This window comes from Plectropomus leopardus, chromosome 20 (genome assembly GCF_008729295.1).
Source record: "Plectropomus leopardus isolate mb chromosome 20, YSFRI_Pleo_2.0, whole genome shotgun sequence".
NCBI classification, from domain to species: Eukaryota; Metazoa; Chordata; class Actinopteri; order Perciformes; family Serranidae; genus Plectropomus; species Plectropomus leopardus.
The window spans coordinates 4,946,077-4,966,985 of NC_056482.1; the positions used below are offsets into that span (position 1 = coordinate 4,946,077).

At 39.5% G+C, this 20,909-nt stretch overlaps 1 protein-coding gene across 1 annotated transcript in view; it reads right to left on the minus strand.

Moving 5' to 3' along the window:
• The window catches only part of LOC121960063 (netrin receptor UNC5D-like), an 89,742-nt gene that overhangs the window by 12,918 nt on the left and 55,915 nt on the right, over positions 1–20,909 (minus strand). The window contains 6 exon segments of the mRNA XM_042509661.1: positions 4,150–4,321; positions 10,434–10,518; positions 11,291–11,509; positions 12,820–12,969; positions 18,386–18,571; positions 20,696–20,728. Coding sequence (XP_042365595.1) covers positions 4,150–4,321; positions 10,434–10,518; positions 11,291–11,509; positions 12,820–12,969; positions 18,386–18,571; positions 20,696–20,728 — 845 coding nt within the window.

Genomic DNA, 20,909 nt, shown 5'->3' on the forward strand with positions numbered 1-20,909 from the left:
AGTTGAGAAAATACCCTTGAGGCCTTTTTTGAAATATGTAGTTCACGAGAATGGGACGGATGCAAGGTCACAGTGGCGTTGATCTTTGATGCCCAAAATCTAATCAGTTCATTTCTTGAGTCTAAGTATATGTCTGTGCTGAATTTGAAAAGAAAATCCCTCAAGATGTATGAGATACCACATTCACAAAAATGAGACAGACAAGGTTACTGTGATGTTGACCTTTGACCTATGACCAAAATCTAAGAAGTTCATTGTTGAGTCAAAGACATTTGTGCCGATACACTCCAGGCTTTACTTTTTTATTGTTTTTAATAATTTTTTAAGAAAATGAGACAGATGCAAAGTCAAAGTGACCTTTACCTTTAAGCACCAAAATCTAATCAGTTAATCTCTGAGCCCAAGTAGATGTTTGTGCCAACTTATAAAAAAAGGTCAAGATGTTGTTGAGATATCATGTTCACAAAAATGACTAAGACACAGTTACAATGACATTGACCTTTGACCTATGACCGCCCAATTAAAATCAGTTCATCTTTGAGTCCAAGAGGACATTTGTGCCAAATTAAAAAAAAAATCAAAAATCAACATGTTGCTGACATATATTCACAAGTTCAGGAGAATGAGACATATGCAAAGTCACAGTGACCTTTACCTTTAACCACCAAAATCTAATCTGTTCATTTTTGAGTCCAAGTGGATTGAGATATCATGTTCACAAGAATGAGACAGATGAGGTTACAGTAACCTTGACCTTTGACCCGTGACCACCAAAATCTAATCATTTCATTGTTGTGTTGAAGTGGATATTTGTGCCAAATTAGAAGAAATTCCCTCAAGGTTTTCCCTCAAGGAATTTGCAACGTGAAAACATTATTTCTCCAGCCACAGCTATCGCCAGCGCAGAGGCATAAAAACAATTTCTCAACAGGACATGAGTGGCTTCACTCCAGCATTTATATTCAAGATGTAACTATATTGTTTAAGAGTGTTATTAAGGCGGTTCACACAGTAAACTGGAAACTTTCCCTCATACACAGACTCAGGATCAGGAACTGTGCAAAGCTGAACGATCGCCAAATGAATAATGATGCATCAACTAAACAGATGGGGATACAGTAACACTGACAAAACGGATTAGCGGGGTGCAGTTGTATCCGATGGCCAATTGCTCCTCATCTTGTGCTCAATCCTCCCTAAATCACCTTTTAAACATAACTGTGACCCACAGGTCCCCTCTGCATATGGCCTGGCTGAGCCATATTAAGCAATGCAGGGTAATTTAGTAGCCCACAGCTTCCTAAACCTGCCCCATTAGCGCCGCAGCAAACATGAAGGATCTCCATGACATAGCTCATCCCCGCCAGGCAGCTGGGGAGAAATGATGGAGTCAAACTCTAGCAGTACAAAAGTGCAAGCTTTAATGGGAATGGCACTGAGAAGCAGACGGAGCGAGGGAGAAGGAAGGAGAGAAAGGCGGAGGGGGAGAAAGACCTCCATCTCCCATTATATTACTAATTCCAGAGATTAGGTTTTGAGTAAGCATCCTTTCTGAGATAAAGGGCTCATTATTTCACAGTGACAGAGACGGGTCACACCGTTACATTTTCTTGGAGAACATCTCCCCCCTCTTTCTCAGAACCCGTCTGCTTCTCTGTCTGTCTCCTTCTCAGCCAACTCTCTCTCCTATCCTCTGCTTTAGGATGGCATATAGCTACCGTCAGTGATGGGTCTTTTGATAGCTCCCTTTTGTGCAACACGTCTGCTGGCAAATTACGTCTGTGTAAATGTCACAGCGAGTGAAAGGACCAGGCCAGGGAGGGAGCCACAGGCCCTCCAAGGTCACGCAAACCGGGGTTGCGCCGCCTCGATGAGGTCCCTAAAGCTTTTGTTGAGGTTAGTTAAACATTAAAAGAGCATCTTAGATATGGATAGAGGGTGTTTGTATTGAAGTCAGATGTCTGAACAAGTCTCCAGGAGGCTGTGAAGTAGCTCTGCAGGACAGAGTTGAAGGACTTTTCGGAGGTGTTATTTTACTGAAAGCGCTTGATGTGAGAAAAGAAATCTCACAGCGGCAATCACCGAGATAGCACTATACTGGATTCTTAAATATTTAAAAAAAGCACACTTGCCGGGTTTTATCTGTTTTTGAACTCACATTGAAGTTTCACAATGGACTGTGTGCATAAACATATTAGCAGTATAAAACCCCCCCTGAACATTTCACTTTCAATACAACTAAATAGCTCGTTTGGGGACATCATTTTAACTTCTACTTTTTAAGTGTTTCATGAGTAGCACTTGTGGATAAAGTACCATCATTTCGATACAGCCCTACTTGCACAGGACCTGTAACACCAACAGACCTGATGTGATTTAGAAATGAGCCCCCTATGTCTGTGTTTCATGCAGCAAATTCGCAAAGAATACGCAGTCTGTATTTGACTTGAATTTACTGCCTTTATCCCCTGAATATGATGCGCACAGTCATTTGTAATCTCTCAAAACAACAGGAACACTACACAGCACCATTATTGGCGATGTACAGTAATACATGTACAGTGTACACCTCTTTTTTTGTTAAATTAACAAAATCAATTCTGCAACACATTATAATGTGTCATCCAGGTCATTATTTTTGGAAATTTTGGCAAAATATGGTAGGTAATTTGAATTGGAAGTTTTACATGACAAATTACCAACATTGAAGATTCACAAAGACTTAAGATCAAAGAAGACCAGCAATAATTACTGGAGGTCCCCAGGTAATACTAGGTGCAATTCATGGATGTAGAAAAAAAACTGGATACACTTTACAAGGCAGGGTCCTGTATGTAACCCTAACCCTAACCCTAACCCAGGTACAAAATTAGCTGTATCTTCTGCATCTTTGGCCCACAGAGCAGACGCACTGGAGACTTTTGCTAACTGAGTGGCTAACTTCTGGTTTAACCCTCCGCTAACTTTCAGGAGATAAACTGATTTGATCGTGCAGCTCTTTTTGACTCGTGAAATGTTATCGGACCAAATAGATCAAATCCTGATAGTGGTACGAGGGTTGGGATGCTGAAGAAAGTGTGTGCTGTTTGTCTCTGTGTTTTATCTCTTGCTACAACTCCCTCCCTCCTCCCTAACTCCCTCACTCACTCAACCCCTCCCAATCTCACACCTTCCTTCCCTCTAATTCACTAAATCAATCCCTCCCTCCCCCCTCACTCACTCACTTACTCAATCCCTCCCACTCTCAATACGTCTCTCTTTCTCTCTTTCCTTCCCTTCTCAGTCAGTCAGTCAATCCCTCCCTCTGTCTCCCCTGTCCTCTCTCCCTCACTCTATTCATTCACCTTCTCCTTCCTTCCTCCCTCCCTCACTCCCTCTCTCACTCACCCTCCCTTTCCTTCCTTCCCTTTCCTCACTCACTCACTCACAGGCCATCTCTCCCTCCCTCTGTTGTAAAGAAGCAGTGATTTTCTGCCGTTTGACATCATTTGATGAAGATGAAATGAATAATGCTGAAGTAGCTGAATCTATTTGGTGGATGGTATTTTCTACAATTCATGTGTCATGATAATTATCAAGAATAATCGAGATGATACATCTTCCCTCATCTACTGTTTTTCCATTTAATAAATAACACAAGATAAACAGACATACAGAATGTGCACTTTGTAAAAAAGATGACTGTGTTTTTTTCTCTCCCTCTAATATAAATGGTGCTTGTTGTGCTAAGATGTTCTGAACAGCTGCAGCGCAAAAATCACAGATTCATGAAGAAGCAATGCTTTAAAATACCATTATCATTAAACTGGGAAAAGAAATGAATGTTTCAATGACTAATAGCCGCCATTCGCATTTGCTCTGACATTTCTTTTGGATGTATGACAGCATGAGGTAGAGCTTGAAAGGCTGAATTTTATACAGAATGACGAATCTGAGCTGGCAACCCTGAAATCGGCTCCATGCTTGCATGACTACACTGCAGGATGAAAATTTTCATCAAAGTAAGTGGTAGCAGTTTTATCAGATCCTTTTGATATTCTGGGCGCTGCTGAAAGTTGTGTGTTTGCACTTGTTAACATTCTGCACTCATGTTGCAGCAAAGAATTTGGACCTGATAACCGCAGCTGAAATTTAATAGAAATCGCTCACCTCCCACTTGTTGTCCTGCATTTGTCTCTTTAGCCGGATGGTCCAATTATCGGCGGCGACCTCCGCGCAATGGGCAATGGTCATGGCTATGGGACAGGACAGGTCGAGGCCTAGTGGGCCGTACGTGACTGCGGGACTCAAGAAGATCTCCGGCCCGTCCTCGGACACAGAACTACAAACAAAGAGGTACAGAAAACAAACATGTTAAAACAACAAATCTCACAAATATTTCTGATAAAATTTATATTTGTCTGTATTGCAAAAAAGGTTTTAAGATGGTATGAAAACGAAGGCTAATGAATCACTGCTTAAACAAGCATTTAGATAGCAGAGTGTGACCCTTGACTGTGAACAAAGTAAACTCAAATCCTTGGACACTCATAATGAATCAATCCCTGACTAGCTGACACGCAGACACACAGATAGAGGAAGATTAAAGCACCAAGACTAATGGACAGTGGGGCTAGGGAGGACAGGCTTTAGCACACAGCGTGTAAGCTTGGTGGGTCGATGGAGCTTATGAAGCCTGCTCTGGCCAGCCTGGTGACAGATTAGCTGGGCCAAGCTGCTCTTGGCCAGGGGCCCAATCTTGGCTGGACGCCCTGAAGACTGAGAGCAATCAATGGGACCACCATCAGTCATGCAGCTGGCCCGGCTGGACACCTCGCATATACGGGACACGATAGCGGTGCTGTTGTCACCGGAGCAGCATGGATATTTCTCAACATCATTAATACAAGTGCAGTGGGGACAGGCGCTGACATGCAGGCACAGATGCATCACAAATGTGAGCACTGTGCACGGACCCACACAAACACGCACACAAATATTGGAAACACCAACAGAGTGGGAATGAGTTAGTATCGTTTTTATAGGTTACACTTCTCATGTTGACACATAAACACTGCACCACCTGACTCTGTAGATAACCAAGTCAATAGCTGTATCCCAATTTTATTTTTTTTTTCACAATGAGACCCACAAATGACCTATTTTTGTCCCTCTACAGGACACAGGGGTCTTTAGATGAAGATAGCAGGTCAGCAGTATATGCAACATAGAAGTGGTATGCATAATCGAAAAGGTGGGAATTTGAAGATTAATTTGAGACACAGTTTTGCACTATATGTCAATATTTTCTAAAAATCTGTAATAAGCATTGTGATTAGTTAGGCACCGCTTCAAACTTTTAAAGTTTAGTGTAAAAGAGCTTAGATAATTGACAGAAGTATATGACATATGTCTGTCCCATTCATGTGAATGTGATACCTTAAGGGAAAGATATCTCAAAAAAGCCTTGAGGGTATTTCCTCCCATGCTCCATTATGTCTCACAAGTCGTTGCAGCAATTTTTGAGTTGATACCATTTGCTACTAAGATTTTATGCTAAGTTTAAGAATGTTTTATTACTCAAGAATTGATAGAAATGGTCAAAAAACCTTCCAAAATACCACATTAAGACACCAAAACCTTGTGGAACACCATCAAAAATCAATGATGTGATTTGTTATCAAGGACTTCTGACATTTGAAGATTTCTGTCTTCTTCTGATGATTGGATGGCCAGCACTTCTGTTCCTAAAATTGCTGAGAAACCCACTAATTGTCAATATATCCAAGAAAGCCATTAAAAAAAGCCTTTCAATGCCAGAGGTCTCTATTTTCTGGCTACTACGTTCCATGATGCTCTAATTATCCTAGAGGTCACTATAGATCATTCTATACAATGATTTCAAAAAATGGCTGCTATGGGGGCTAACATCATCACACATGAATTCAGTTGGGCTCATTATGTATCAGCTCTCACGTCAAGTTATCCAATTCCAATACTATATAAGGACACCAATTGTTAGAAATATTCAAATACAATAAGCTAAATAACACAATTATACTGCATGCAAAAAGCTGCATTGTTTTTGCCTGTAAAGGGTACACTTGTGGGTATCTAGAGAACCCTTATTTTATGATATCTTGAGGTGAAAGGTCAAGGAATCCCTGTGAAAATGGCCATACAAGCTTCCCCCCTGCCAAAGTTTTGCCTAACTTTGGAGTCTTATTTATTCTCTTCTCTTCACTCTAGCTTTAATACTCAGGCGGATATACAGCCTCTGAAAGACAGCAATGTCAGTCGAGATCATGGTCTTGTGGGTCTTTCAAGGGTTAATCAGCTGTCCATCACTACTTCCTGGAGCCAAATATCTACATCTACAGATGTCTTGTTTTGTCTGACCAGCAGTCTGAAACCCAAAGATATTCATTTTAGAGTCATGTGGATACATTTGAGAAACTAAAACCAACAAATATGAAACTCTTACTTGAAAAAAAATTATGAAAAAAGTTGCAGATTATTTTTCTGATCACCTTATCTATAAATTAATTCATTGTTTAAGCACAGATGATTGCTTTGGTACACTAATACACCACTAGTATGCAGCACTAAATTGGGACACAGCTCCTAGTTCTTTCCTATTTTTCTTGAGTAGTTTTTAACAATAATAGCTGTTATTTTTGTAATCTCCAAATTACGAAACAACACTTCCAGCTAACAGGATTTTCTAGTGGTTTCCATGCCTGCAACAATATCCCTACAAGACAACTGACTATTGCTTTCTCAATAAGACAGAGGTGGGGAGGTTAGTGGTGATGTATGAGCATGTGCGTGTTTGTGTGTGTGCCGAGACTGTAGCCTTCCCACGCAGCAAAACATGTATTTGAGTTTGTTTGCTTCCTGTTATTTTAACAGTTTCTGAGGCAGAGTGCTGTGTGAAACTCCGTCATTATACTGTTACCAATCAAACTTAAAAAATTAAAAGGGGTTATGATCTGCTGTCTTAAAATAAATTTACACATCCAGACAGCAGCGTGGCCCTGCAGCTGCACTTTTGTGCTAATCAGCCCCAGGCTCGGAGGAAACCAAGGTTACCTGCTGCTGAGACTATGATAATTAGCCAGATTGCCTGTGAGCAAAGATTAAAGATGGTTATTTAGCATCTCTGATTGTGGTTATGAGAACAAGGAAATATCACTCCAGGACCATGGTTAAATTGTGGATAATAGATCGGGGTTATTAGTTAAGTCTTGTTTCAAATTTGGAGCACATACAACACGCCTGTTTCACTTTCTTAACATTCTGACTGTGTGACATTGGCTTTTTTTTTTTTTTTTTGCTCAGACTACAATCAAAAATATTTTGACAAAGCCTCATTAGACACTGAAAGTCTGTCTCTCAAGCTCTCAGGAGTATGAAATCAGAATTTAACACAATTGCAGCCATAAAACTGAACTTTTTAGTAGGAAATTTTTAACTGAGTTATTTAAAGGGCCAGTTTACTCAAATTAAACCAACAAAAGAAGAAAACTCTGGTAAACAATGAGAAATTATATTTAAAAAAAACCCAAACTTCCTTCCTGAAACAGTATCTCTGTTACTCTGGATATAATTCACAGGACATGATGCGAACAGCCTTGAAGCAGTTGAAATCTCCAGACTGTAAAAAGCTATGGTACCAATCAAAAAGGGACATCACTTGCATCAGTTTATCCGTTTTTTGTGAGTTCACCTTTAGCAAGCGTCAGTGAAACGTAAGCATACATAACATGATCTTTTGTCAAGCAAGAAATTTTAAAGGAACACTTCACCTCCAAAATCATTATTTGTATATCAATCACCCACCCTGTGTTACTTTGAATTTGTATAGAAAACTTCATATCGAAACATTTCTTTAAAAGCTTTCACACAACAGCTTGTCATTTGTCGTTTGCGTAGTGCTTCCCAGAAACACTGCCCTTTCTGACGGGGAAATGAACTGAAAGTGAGAGTTATTGATGCTCTCTTCAAAGCTCCATTGACAAAAACAGTAATTTTACCTCACTGAACACAGGAGCTGCTGATCTACCGCTGCCTCTATCAGTTATTGTATTTGTCTTATTATGTGAATTTTATATTTTAAATGTGAGGTTAGATGTACCCAAGTCAAACAATAAATGAAAACAAACTACTGATTGAAGCAGAGGTAGACCACCTGCGCCTGTGCTCAGTGAGGTAAAGTTACTGTTTTTGTCGACGATGTCTGGCTTTGAAGAAAGCATCATTTCAGTTTCCCTTTCAGTTCTGTCCCCATCGGAAAGGGCTTCTCTTTTTGGGAAGCACTGAGCATAGAACTGGATGAATGGATGTTTTGATATAGTTTTTCTGTCATTAACGGGACCCCTATGGCTTCAATTCATGAAGTATTTCCTCTGTTCTTGGATTATCTGTTAATCATGGAGGTGTGCAAGAAAAACAAAATTTTCTTCACAAATTCAAAGTAACATGGAGTAAGTAATTGATATACAAATGATAATTTGGGGGGTGAAGTATTCCTTTAATGTCTTAATTTATTGCTTTGATTTTACAGTTAGAAATCTTACTGTTTTGATTCACTCACCACTCTCATCAATGTATTTTTCAGCAATAAAAACCTCTAATAACCCACTGTACACTCCCCGCCCAGACACAAATGGCAATTAGCTAAAGCTAAAGATATTTCCCTAAGAGGTAAGTGGTGACAAACACAGGCCTTAAAAAGGGTGAAACTTGGACCTAAATTTGGCAGTGGCCGCAGACGTGACTCCAAAATAATGCTAACTGCTGTTTACTTAAACATTAGCCACAACAACTGTCTAAGGTCAATTTATGTTACAAATGGGTTCAAAAAGCTTAATAAAGTATTGATTCTAAACAGAGTCGGCTTACTCAGTTCATACTAACAAAACAGTATAAATAACATCAAACATAACCTACAACTCAAAATTTAAAGGAAAGCCTTGTCTGAAGCAAGTCTGACTGACACCACAGAGTGACAGGTGGCTCCGTGCAATGTATAACCAAAAAATTAGACTGACACTGCTCAACTTATTGACTCAAACTTGCCTGAGTCACACCATATCGGGCGTCCTTTTTTTTTTGTCACCCACTACGACTCTGTCCTTGGACTACCCACCGTTCCCCTGCTGAGCCGGAGAAGATCACACACAAAACAACCTCGTGAAGCCCAGAGGACGAACGAAAGCTCTTGCGAACACCTGAAACCGAGCCAGAGCTGATCGATTCCTATTCTTTGCCGAGGAAAGCGCCGTCTTATGTAGATGGCCGAGTTTGAATGAGAAGAAAGGATCCAATTTCTCCCCTGGACTCTGCGGCTGTCAGAAGATAGGCTGTGACTGACAGCTCAGCGGTGCACGGCTCCAGCAGCTTCTTAAACGACAGCCAGAGAAGTAAACAGCGTCGGGCTTATCAGAGCAAAGCAGGAGCCTGGAGGGCAGCAGCTGGGCTGAAATGGGGGAGATTTTAGGCAGGGGCAGTGTACAACCAGCTCACTAATACAGCTCCGAGAAACAACCTGTAGCCTCAGTGACCTTTGATCTGTATCTACGCAGATGACCCTTGCGACTTAATGGATGAGTGAAGGTTGAGGTGAGATGACAGTTGGATTTCAAATGTCACTAAATGTCACTTTTGATTCTCTCCCAGATGTACAAATCGAATTTCACTGAGAAGCACAGGCGGTTAGCCGTGTTGTTAGCGATATCTTGCTAGCTTCACACAGACATGCTGACACGTTGATACTGTCTGCTATAAATCAAGCGCTTGTCCAAAAAACTGACTCCTGGTTGTCAGATACCTTTTGAGACTGTGTTGCAAAGAAGTCAAAGTTATTATCCCTCTTTTCTCCTTATCTCTCATGCCACTTCCTCCTCAAGTAATAGCTCTGTGAAAATCCTGACGGTGAAGCTACAGACTCCTGCCGGCAGTCATCTAAACTTTATGGTGTTCCAGATCCCCCCAAAAAATCGAATCAATATCATCTATCATCGCAAAGTTCACAATATTCACCACTCTAAGCAGTCACAACGGAGAGAGATATCGTCACTGTTATGTCTACAAACACAAAACAGGCCACCAGAGTCGTGGAGTGTATCTCTCTCTGCTGAGACAGTTGCTCAAGGCAGTAATGCAATCTGTCTGCAGCTGCCAATGTATTTGTGACACATCATGTCCTCCCCTGTAGTGACTGCAAAATGAGCAAGGACCACATGCTGAGTGGGAATATGTATCTGTATGTGAGTACAGTACACGCTGTCCATCTGAGAGGATCCGCATGTCTGTTCGCGGCGCATGTTCAGCAAAGAGAGGAGGAGACGCTATGGCAGGAAGGGGGATGAGAGATGCGGTGCGACGGGCTGAAAGATTAAAAGAGAGCATCCTAAGAAGCAGACTGCACTGCCTCACTAAGAGTCCCTCACCTGCTGTCCTCCTGGTTGATGATCATGTACATTTCCCAGGTAGTGTCTTCTGCGATCCCCCCATGAGGCACCAGCAGACTGATACCTGCAGAGAAGCAGGGATGCAAAAAAAAGAAAAAAAAAAAAGATCAGAACACGAAACGTGCACACATGACTCGCACACACCTGTCAGGCTGTCAGGTCGCTTTACTGCAGGTGACAGCCAGAGAGGTGATGGCACCAGGAAAAAGGTGACGGGAGCAAGTCCCCAAGGCCTTGTGAATCATCACTGGTAGCACAAACACACACAGTTTCTTAGACACACACATGCACAATATTCTACTGTATGATAAACAATTACTGCCAATCTACGCTGCAGTTGATAAAAGCCCTCAAGGGACAGGATGATGAATGTAGGCCATGAGAAAGAGCTGCCTGAATAATGAGGTAGACTAAGCATCACAGGTTTACATTACATATGCTTGTTAAGATTCTCTTCATAGTGTACAGTGTGTTCATTGATATGTTAACACTGGGAATGCTTGTGAAATGAACACACAAAAAATCTGCATTTGCTCTGCTTAGAAAAACTGAGAAATGCCAATGCTGTCTCACTCCATCACTTCAATAAATAATATATTCATGTTCATGTTACTTATTCGATCGAAGACGTTTCCACACATTCCCCGCAGACCAACACTGACAAGGTCAAACAACTTCAAAATGCAATACTAGATTCCCTGTATCAGCTTCGCTGTAGTTTCAAAGTGGAAACTTATAGATTTCAGCTTCTGTGTGATTTCTCGTTTTATGTTGAGGGATTTTCGGTTTACACACACAGACGTGTCGAATGGAATTTTTTTCCGCAGCGGGCTCACCTGTGTTGGGTACCACCAGCCTGCCTCCAGCATGACCGAACACAGCGGTTGCTTTGTGGAGGGGCCTGCTGAGAGTCAAAGAGACTTGTGGAGTGAAGAGGTTCTTGCCTCTTCTGCCCAGCGTCGTCCCGACTGCGACCCCTCTGTAGTCTGGAGCCAGGCCCCTTGGGAATGTCTGTGGGTGGGACATAACGTGGAACTCTGCCCTTTCTGCCACCCCTACAGATACAAAGACATAAAAGTGACTCTGTAGCAGTGAAATGATTTGAAACATTAGACTAAGAGAAAAAAATGGGAATGTGGAATCACTGTACACTGTAAAAAATGATAGCCCCATGAAGTAGCAACTTATTTCTTCCTTTTAACGTAGTAATGACACATTTGGATATTGATCACAAGTTTATAATTATTCAAAAGATTAACTTCAAGTTGCTTGTTCTTTGTAACGTGTGAAAGTTGTATTTGTTTGCTTGTATTTATTGTTGTAACTATGTTTATGCTGCTGTTTTATATATATATACATACATATATAAAAATACAGATTTATGTACACACACACACACACAAACACTTATACATATATTTAAGTTGTTCACTGTCTTGACTAATTGTGAGTTTGGGTGGGGTTGTCAACGTTCATTTAACTCACGTCTGTAAGTTATAAGTTTAACAATAGATTACAAGGGGTGTGGGGATGGGGGAGATGCCAATGAAATTCAAAGTTTCTGTGTAGCTGCCATTTTTTAATAAGAAAGGCAACAAGACTGGAGCCCGAAAGAGTAAGCTAAGTTGATTTTATTCACTTTTTTTAAGGCAACAGGTGAAGTTACATCTCTAACTTTGACAGACTTGAAATGTATTGCAGTGTACAATCAGATTTTTAACTCCAAAAGCAATGTAAACTGTAGGTTTAAAAAAAAATTATGGATGTAGACACAGTGACATCGTTTTGTGGACTCCTGTTTTGAAGCTTCGAGTTCGACAGTCTTGGATTTTTTGGGTGCCAGTAGTGATGGAGGAGGAGCGAGGGGTGGATCTAACTTACAGACTGCAGCCCCACGCATTATGCAACTTCCAAGCCGTAACAAATTGGTATACATGCCATACAGTTGTCATGAATGTTGAGACCAATATCATTTTTTGCACCAGGCAGTAAACATGTTTATTTCTGCTTCAAAGTTTGGCATTTGGCATTGAAATTATGGTCCCATTCTTTCAAAAATGACCACAAATTTAAAGTGGTAAATCGGTTTCACTGTAAACTGCACAAAGGACAGCTTGACAGGCATAGCAACAGTAACTAAGGAGGATGGCATTGCAAATGGTCAATTCTTGATGCCCCTCAAGGTGATGACCATTTTTCTTTGTATGACAGCTTTCTTCAAGATTGCTTCAAAGCATGTTCAAAGCATGATGGATTATGCTTTAACCTTCAGAAGCAGAACATCATATTACTCTGTAATTCTTGCCTTTCCAAAAGTGGTTGGCGACCATAGGCACTGACTTTCAAAACACTTCTATTCTCTGACCTTTGACCTTGAGATCAGGCAACGGGTCGAGGAGCGAGCGCTCGGCCATTAGCTCCTTGTCAATAGAGTCCTGGAAACACATGGGGCTGGTGTAGGTACGTGACACTGACAGATCCGGTTGCATGGATGAATTAATAAGCAGGGGGTTTGCTGGAAAACACACAGAGAAAAAGTGATATTTACTGTCAACAATTAGACGCCTTTACGCAACAACTACATTAGCAGAGAATGGCTTTAAATGAGACTTCCTCTATTAACAACAACAAAAAAACAAACCTAAAGCATGTCATGACAACTACTTTTTTAATCCACCTGTGAGTATTGCAATAATGTCATCCCCATGGAAACAGGAATAGCTTTCACCTGACTGTAACAATGTCTCAATTAAAAGCGACAACTGGCACATTGGAAATTGCTGGGGTGTAGTAATATGCTTTAATTTGATGTCATGGTGATTTAAAAGAATGCTGTGACAATGTGAAGTGCCAGTGAGTTACATTCTAGTTTAATTAACAGAGTTTACTTTGTGAATATAAGCATTTTCCTTTATGATGCACTGAATCAGTCACATAATGTAGCCATATGTAGAGAAAGATGCCCCCCTTAAACCAGAGTCATGTCATGACATGGCAGTTAACTGTTAAATAAAAAGCACTTGAATGTAACAGTAGCATGTGCAGGAGGATGATGCATAAACCAACACACTACAGGGAGAAATAAATTGGTAGAGTAGCCAATTATGATGTTGTAGCACAAAAATGAAAATCTTTTAGGCCCCCAGCTCAAAATGCATGGTCAGACTAAATAAAATAAACTGAAATCCCAACCCTGATTTATTATTGGATTATCTCAGAGCCTTGCAGGCTTTCCTTCAGGCATATTGTTTTACTTCAGGATGTCGTCCTTCAGCAAGCTTGCAAAAAATGTTGGCTAATTCTTGCTATCTAGCAAATGCTAATATTTGCTTGCTAGCTACCTTATAATATGTAGACGTTAACTACATACACAGTGGTGCAGAGGTAATTAATGAAGTGGGTATACTACTAGGGAGATGGGTAGGGTACCGAGAAAAGTAGGTAGACTTCTACATATTCCAATTCTTAAAAAAGGGGAAAATGTTCACAAAACTATATTCATAATTAGGCCTTTAATAATTTAAAATTTGTAAATTCTGAGACAAAATGTACTAAAATCCATTATAAATATTTGTTTTTCTGCACTTACTAAAATCCATTATAAATATTTGTTTTTCTGCACTTTTTAAAAGGAAATTTTCTTGTTTGTTGCAGTTTTTTTTTTTTTTTTAAATTTTCAGGTAATTTTCTTGTAACTCTTTTTTTTTTTAAACTCATTTGTTGCTAATTTTTGGGCCATGTCTTGCTAAGTTGCTCATTGCCTTCACTCCGCATATTTTAAAGAAAAAAACCAAACAATTTGCTAAGGTTTCAAACGATTAATGGAGAAAAAACTTTTTTGTCTTTTCAAATCAATCAAATAACTCCCCCCATAAATCTCTGATCATCATATTTTAGGCCTTTCAAAGCTTTTTATGTACAACTTAACATAAATACATAGATTATATTTTAATTAGATCAGTTACCCTCAAACGGTTCTGGAGGAATAAATCTCATGAACGCAGCAATTCAATACATGTGATGAGTGTAGATTTAGAGCCATATATTGTTTAGACGAGGAATTAAGGGGAAGGGTGCATCTTCCTCCATCTTACCCAATGTACGTTGTACTGGAATCAAATCACAGGACTTTGTGGATCAATCAAGAAACACAGAAACAGAGAGAAGAGATTATAGATAAGATAAATGTGTTTATTGTGAGGTGAAATATTGCTGTGATTAATGACGCGTTGACAGCTGTTTCAGCGAGCGTGAAACGACAATGTAAGACACGCTTAAGTAAACAGCGTGGTTTCTCTTAATGAGCAAAGAAATGTTTATTGTCAATTTATTTTGCTAGGAATTGGGCGAGCTGTTGTCATCGTGACTCATGATCAAGGACGTGATTGCAAAGAAAAAAAGAAATGAAATGATTACAGTGGAACTACTGTGGCAGCGTATAGCTGGCTATAGGGACGGGAGGGCATGTTGGATTTTTACGGAGGTTGGGCGGTTTTAGCCCCTCTATCAAGGAGAACAGGGACCAAGATTAAAGCTTTCCCTGGCTCCTGCTGTGTTATCAAAATGAACTTTATTATGCCCTGCTGAGAGCTGCTGCTGTGGCGACCCATAATGCCAGCCTTGTAAAAATATGCCTCAATCTGTGGGGCAAAACACACCACGCCTCTGAGCTCTGATGTTTCTGTGTTTGGAGCCACGGGGCCACAAATGCTCCATCCGGGAGCCCGGTGGAAAAAAATGAAAACACTAATAAATTACGTTTTTAATTTTGGATCATGAATAATTAATGGAAGTTTTGTCATATGTAACATAATACCCAAAACAGCCCATAATGCCACAAACTACCCTGATGGTACGCCTCGTTTAATATTTTGCTGAAGTCACAGCACATCTAAGTAATAATAGATAAGAGTTCAATTGTAAAATTGTTAAGAGCCCAAAATGTGCTTGTTACCATAACTTTTTAGCGAGCGTTTATTGCTTGGGGTATACTGATGTTTGCAATAAAGAAATAAATGCATGGTGTACTTTTTAGATTTAGTTTTACACTGCATGTGTTATTGGACATTTAGTGCACTGCAGCACTGACAACCAGAAAGCTCATGTAAACAAAGTGAAAAATTAAATCCAGTCATTTTAGCCCCTAAAGCATTTTAATAATTGATGTAGTTATATCACAATACAAGGTAGTGCATGTATAATTCATAAATATATACATTAATAAACATAAATACAAAACTGTACAGCTCACTTGCATGATCTGTGGTTTGTATTACATGCAATGACATTAATGTGTGAGAACATTTACAGTATAGGAAATGGAAATTAAGAACTATAAAGAATTAGAACCACATCTTGTGATCGGCTCAATGTGTCTGTGGGTGTGTGTGTGTGTGTGTGTGTGTGTGTGTATGTGTGTGTGTGTGTGTGTGTGCTTTATATAATTTGTTCCCTTATAGACAAGCTGTAAAATGAGACTTGCGTCTGGTCTCCCTTCTTCATTCATGCGTAGTTCTTATGTTTGAAGGAGAATGACACTTCATTTATATTATAATGGCACCTCACTGTATTACGAGGAAAAAAAGTGCAGACCTAATTTGATTTCAAACAGATTTTCAGGGTCTTTTGAATCATAAAACTAATTAAAACAGTGTGGTTGTGACTGCAGTTAAAAAGCTACTTTTCAGTTTCATTTTTTTTATTTTTTCAGTTTTAAATAATAAAACAACCCAAATTCTTATGTTTTTGACTATGACTATGACCTTTAATGATATATACATTAAAGAAGCACTATGTAGCATTTAGTGGCATCCAGTGGTCAGGATTGCAGCTTGCAACCAGCTAAAACTTAACCCATATGCCCATGTCCCAAGGGTGAACTCATGGTTTAAATTCCTTCAGTGTTCACTGGAGATTTTGACCGGGGGCTAAGTTTATTCACAGAAGTCTCCTCCTCTCTAAGACAAACAGACCAGGTGATTTAAACTTGTAAAAACACTGAATAAAGAATATGATACAAATAAGTGTTCCTCTGCGACATTCACCTTGTTGCAGATGGACTGCTAGCAAAGCACATACTAATATGTATTTAACTTTTACACTCTGCCTTAAGAAACAAATACTGTTCGTCTTGATGCAGGTGGGCTGCTAGCCTAGCATCTGCTAATGTGTGCTCCCCTTTTTGCTCTGATAACTTAAGATCCAGATGTTCAGGAAATTTTTACCAGGGGCCGAATAAGCCACAGTGGTGTCTCCCTCTCCAAAACAAAAAGGCCAGGTGAACTAAACCGATAAAAACACTGAATAAAGCCCTGTCATGTCAAAAGTCAATGTTTTTCCAATGCTGCTTAGCTTGCATAGGGGCTACTAACTCTGGTGGTTTGTCCATTCTAGGCTACTGTAGAAACACGTTGGGGCAATATGGCAGCCTCCATAAACTTGCTTCTTAAAGGGTTCATTCTAAGGTGACAAAAAATTAAAGAAAAAATATTTTTATATTCGATTTCTGCCAATATATCTCTGTAAATCCCACACACTTGACTCCCAAATCCGTTTAGAATTGCAGCAAGCACATTTAATGCTGTATTTTCAAGGTATGTGCACTGAATGCCAGTTGTGCTTGTCTCTGTTTGGTCATTTTCAGGATCCAGATGAAGCCACTTGTGCCAAGGTGGGCACAGCTGGGGTTGTATTTATGCAAATAAGGTGGTGGAGAACAATTTTAGTACTTGCTTGTAACTGCGTTTTAACAACCTCTTACTGCAAAGTCAAGAGCAAAGAAAACTTTTTGTATCTTTAGGTGGTGAAGAGGCTTTTCAAAACCACATAAACCCCTTTCATGTGTTTCTAAAGTCATTTAGATTCCTAGTGTGGTTGGAAAACTTTATTACCAAGTATAAGTTTAAATGCATATCAAAACAATAAAGTCTGCACAGAGTTAAATTAAATCACTAAATTAAACCACAGCTGTTGGGGTCTACAGTATATACTGTATGGGGTCTTTCTCTTTTAGTTTATTAACTACCTGTGGCTATCATACAGCAGCAGGAATGGTAGGTGTGTTTCAACTCTGCTCTCTTCAATTTATGGTTTGTGCTGAGTGTAATTATGCAGGAGTCAAACAGTGTGCATATCTTAATGAATTAATTAAATCAACTAACATGGCACCACACACTAGGATATTATCCACACCACTTGCTATACTTTTCTATACACTATACTGGTAATACTAGGGCTGAAAGTAACATTTTTTTTTATTATCTATTTATCTGCTGATTATTTTCACAATTAACTGTTTAGTCTATAAAATGTAAGTTGTAAAAAAAGGATCAGAGGAGCAGCTGCTGTAGGTGAATGCAAACTTTTAGACCTAGCAGAAGAAGTAACACGTTTTATTGTGGCAGGCTGCCTTAAATAAATAAAAATAAATAAAATAAAAAATAAAAATGATATTGATAAAAACGATATTTACAGCCAGGTGTCATGATTATAATTTAAAAAACATATTACAGAACTATAACAATTTAAGCACTTTTTCCAGGTCTCTTTTTTTAAAAAATTTTTTTAAGTAAAGGTTCAGGTCATTTTCTCTCTTTTTTTAATTTTTTAATCTTAACCATTTCCTTGTCATTTTTCTGGGTTATTTCTTATTTTGCTTCTTATTGCCTTCTTCCCATGTTTTTTAAACAAATAAAGCCAATTTGCTCAGGTTTCAAAGGGTTAAATATTATATCATTATTTAAAACATTGTCTTTTCATTTCTTTTCTATCTACCTTCTATTATTTCAATCACGAGTAACAGTCTTTTGTCCACTTCTTCATGGATACAGTCTGTGGTGGGAAGCCTATGTTGACAGTGGGATGTAGCATTTCATGGCTCAATTTTGAGTGCAAATCGGATTTATAAAACACATATAAAGTCAGTGGCTCACCTTGACGAGAGGTCTTGAAGCTGAAGGACTGAAAGCCCCCAGTGAGGGCGGAGGAGTCGATGACATCAACACCGTACTCGCTCTGGCTCCTTCGGTAAAGAGTGACAGCAATGATCAGCAGCACCACTGTCACCACCCCCGCAGCAAGGCCTGAATACAAGGCCACATCACTGCTGCTCTCCACACCTTGGAAAGGAAGAGTGAGTAAGAGAGAGATTTTTAAGCCACTCTTTTCGCTTTTGCTTTCTATGTCTTCTTCGCTTAATTAGGACGCTGGGAGACATTTTCTCCCAGAATAAACTGCAAATGTGTGTTGCTGAGGAACATTGGCTGACTTAAAGATATGAAAGTCTTTTATAGGAGGCAAGTCTACCTTGGTTCCAAACTACTTTAGTGCATTTTTTTTTGTTTTCTATTCCTTGTCTGCCCTGCCTCCTGATGCACAGCTTCATTGTTCCATCGTGGAGTGTTAAAGCTACTAATGAGGAACCTCGGAAGGAAGGCGATTATAATCAACCCAGCACCTGACTGTCATTTCAAACACTGCTTGGCTCTGGTGTTGGAGGCACTCTGCGTTCCGCTGGGATAATGTGACAAAACCAATTCATTAAATTAGCTCATCGGCAATGATTATGCTCTATCTGGTCCCACCAGTACTGCAGCATCCAACTCCACAAAGAGAAAAGAATGAGTGGGAAATAAAGGGGTTGCTAGCTTGTTCTTGAAAGATAATGAGATCTGCGCTGAAACAGGACATGCTGAGAAATCCTCTAAGTAGCCTGAAGCTCAAATGAGGAGAAATTGACAAAATATGCAGAGCGGCATTAACAGCTACAGTAGCAGGTTAATTGGGGGCTTGGGAAGTTTTGGCAGCCTGGCTGCATTCTTTTTCCCGTTTCTGACAAACAGAAATACATAAATGTGTTAAAGGACAATAAGGAGAACATGTGCCTGTGGCTTAGGTAGGAAACTATGCAGCAGTAATCAACTCATAAATGGCCCATTACCCCATACAGCAATAATGCATTAAGCAGTGGATATACAGCATTAAACCACAGGCTGCTTGGCTTGAAATGCTACACCTGATGTATTCAAGGATAATGGTTTAAGTGGAAATTTACAGCATACTGGCAAAAAAACTGAGGTAATAATGCAGAAGATTCAGTTGACAGAGCTGTCATTAATCATAACTGTTATTAAAGGGACAGTTCACCCAAAAATGAAAACTATCTCCAGCGCTCAACAAAACAGTCTGATGAATAGCACTACAGGTGAGAGGAAAAATATGTGTTTTTGATTTTGGGGTGAACTGTCCCTTTAAGATTATTGTACCTGCACAATATTCTACAATGTCATTTTTCAACAACACAGGAGTAAAGGGTATTTAATTCAATTACTGTCTACGTACATAGACAAATGACATGATCCCACATGTTATTACAAATGTTGTAAAAATGGATGTCAAGGCTGGAGGAAAACACTCAGTAAGCATTCCAGTCTTCTGTCTAATCATTTCAGCTGCAATAAGAGAACAACCACCAGTCAGACACATCTTCTCTGTGACACCAATATCACAACCAGCCTGGAAATCCAATGCTTTTAACGGAAATACATTTCTTTTCTTATCTGCTAAAATACATGCAATGAATAAACATATTTAAAAAAATGCTTGTATTCTCCACATATTATTCAAACATATTGTATTCTACCTGTCTGTCAGAACATCTGAAAAAACTCTCGCCTCTATTCTAAATAAGGGAGAATTCACTATGAGTCATGCAGAGTGTGTTAGTTTTCATAACCCAACTGTCAGAGTGATTTATCCCTCTTACACCATGGCTGCTTTCCAGCCATCAGAAAATAAGTATTGTTTCCTATTTTGTGGCATGCGCTCTCTTTGGGTAAAAATTACTGATTAGCCTGGCTCAAACACCAGTCGGACATATTTCTCTCACTTACTGCCAGTTCGTCCTGCTGATAAAGGTCTGGTGCATCAGGGTCCTTAATAAAAAAAAACACAGTGCAGGCGCTATTCTTGTCAAACATGGACTTTATGCTACAACACTAGTAAAAAGTAAACCGTGTAGCCTAGCAACAGCTGAAACAAGCAAGTTAAAGTAACATATAAAAGGTGATGATGAAACAAAATAAGTGCAGTGAGGCTATCTGACCCCCTCTAGCCAATCAATCGCAAGTATTGTCTGCTCACTGTATAAACTAAATGACAATCTTCTTCCAGGCCATGGTTATGGGTAGTGATATCTTTACAATAATATAACACTAAGTAATGGAAGCAGAGGAGAAACTCACCCTGTGGCTTCGCATCATGCAGCAACTTTCGATCTGCAAAGACAGAGAAACATCAGAATTTCTCTTTGACCTTTTTGAATGCTACAAATCTTATTTAATTACTCCTTGTGGGTGCATCCATGCCTGTGTGCGCTGTGTGTGTTTTGTATGTAAAGTGAGGTGGATGAATAATGAAGATGGATGATGGCGCTGGTAATGAGCATGATTATAATGA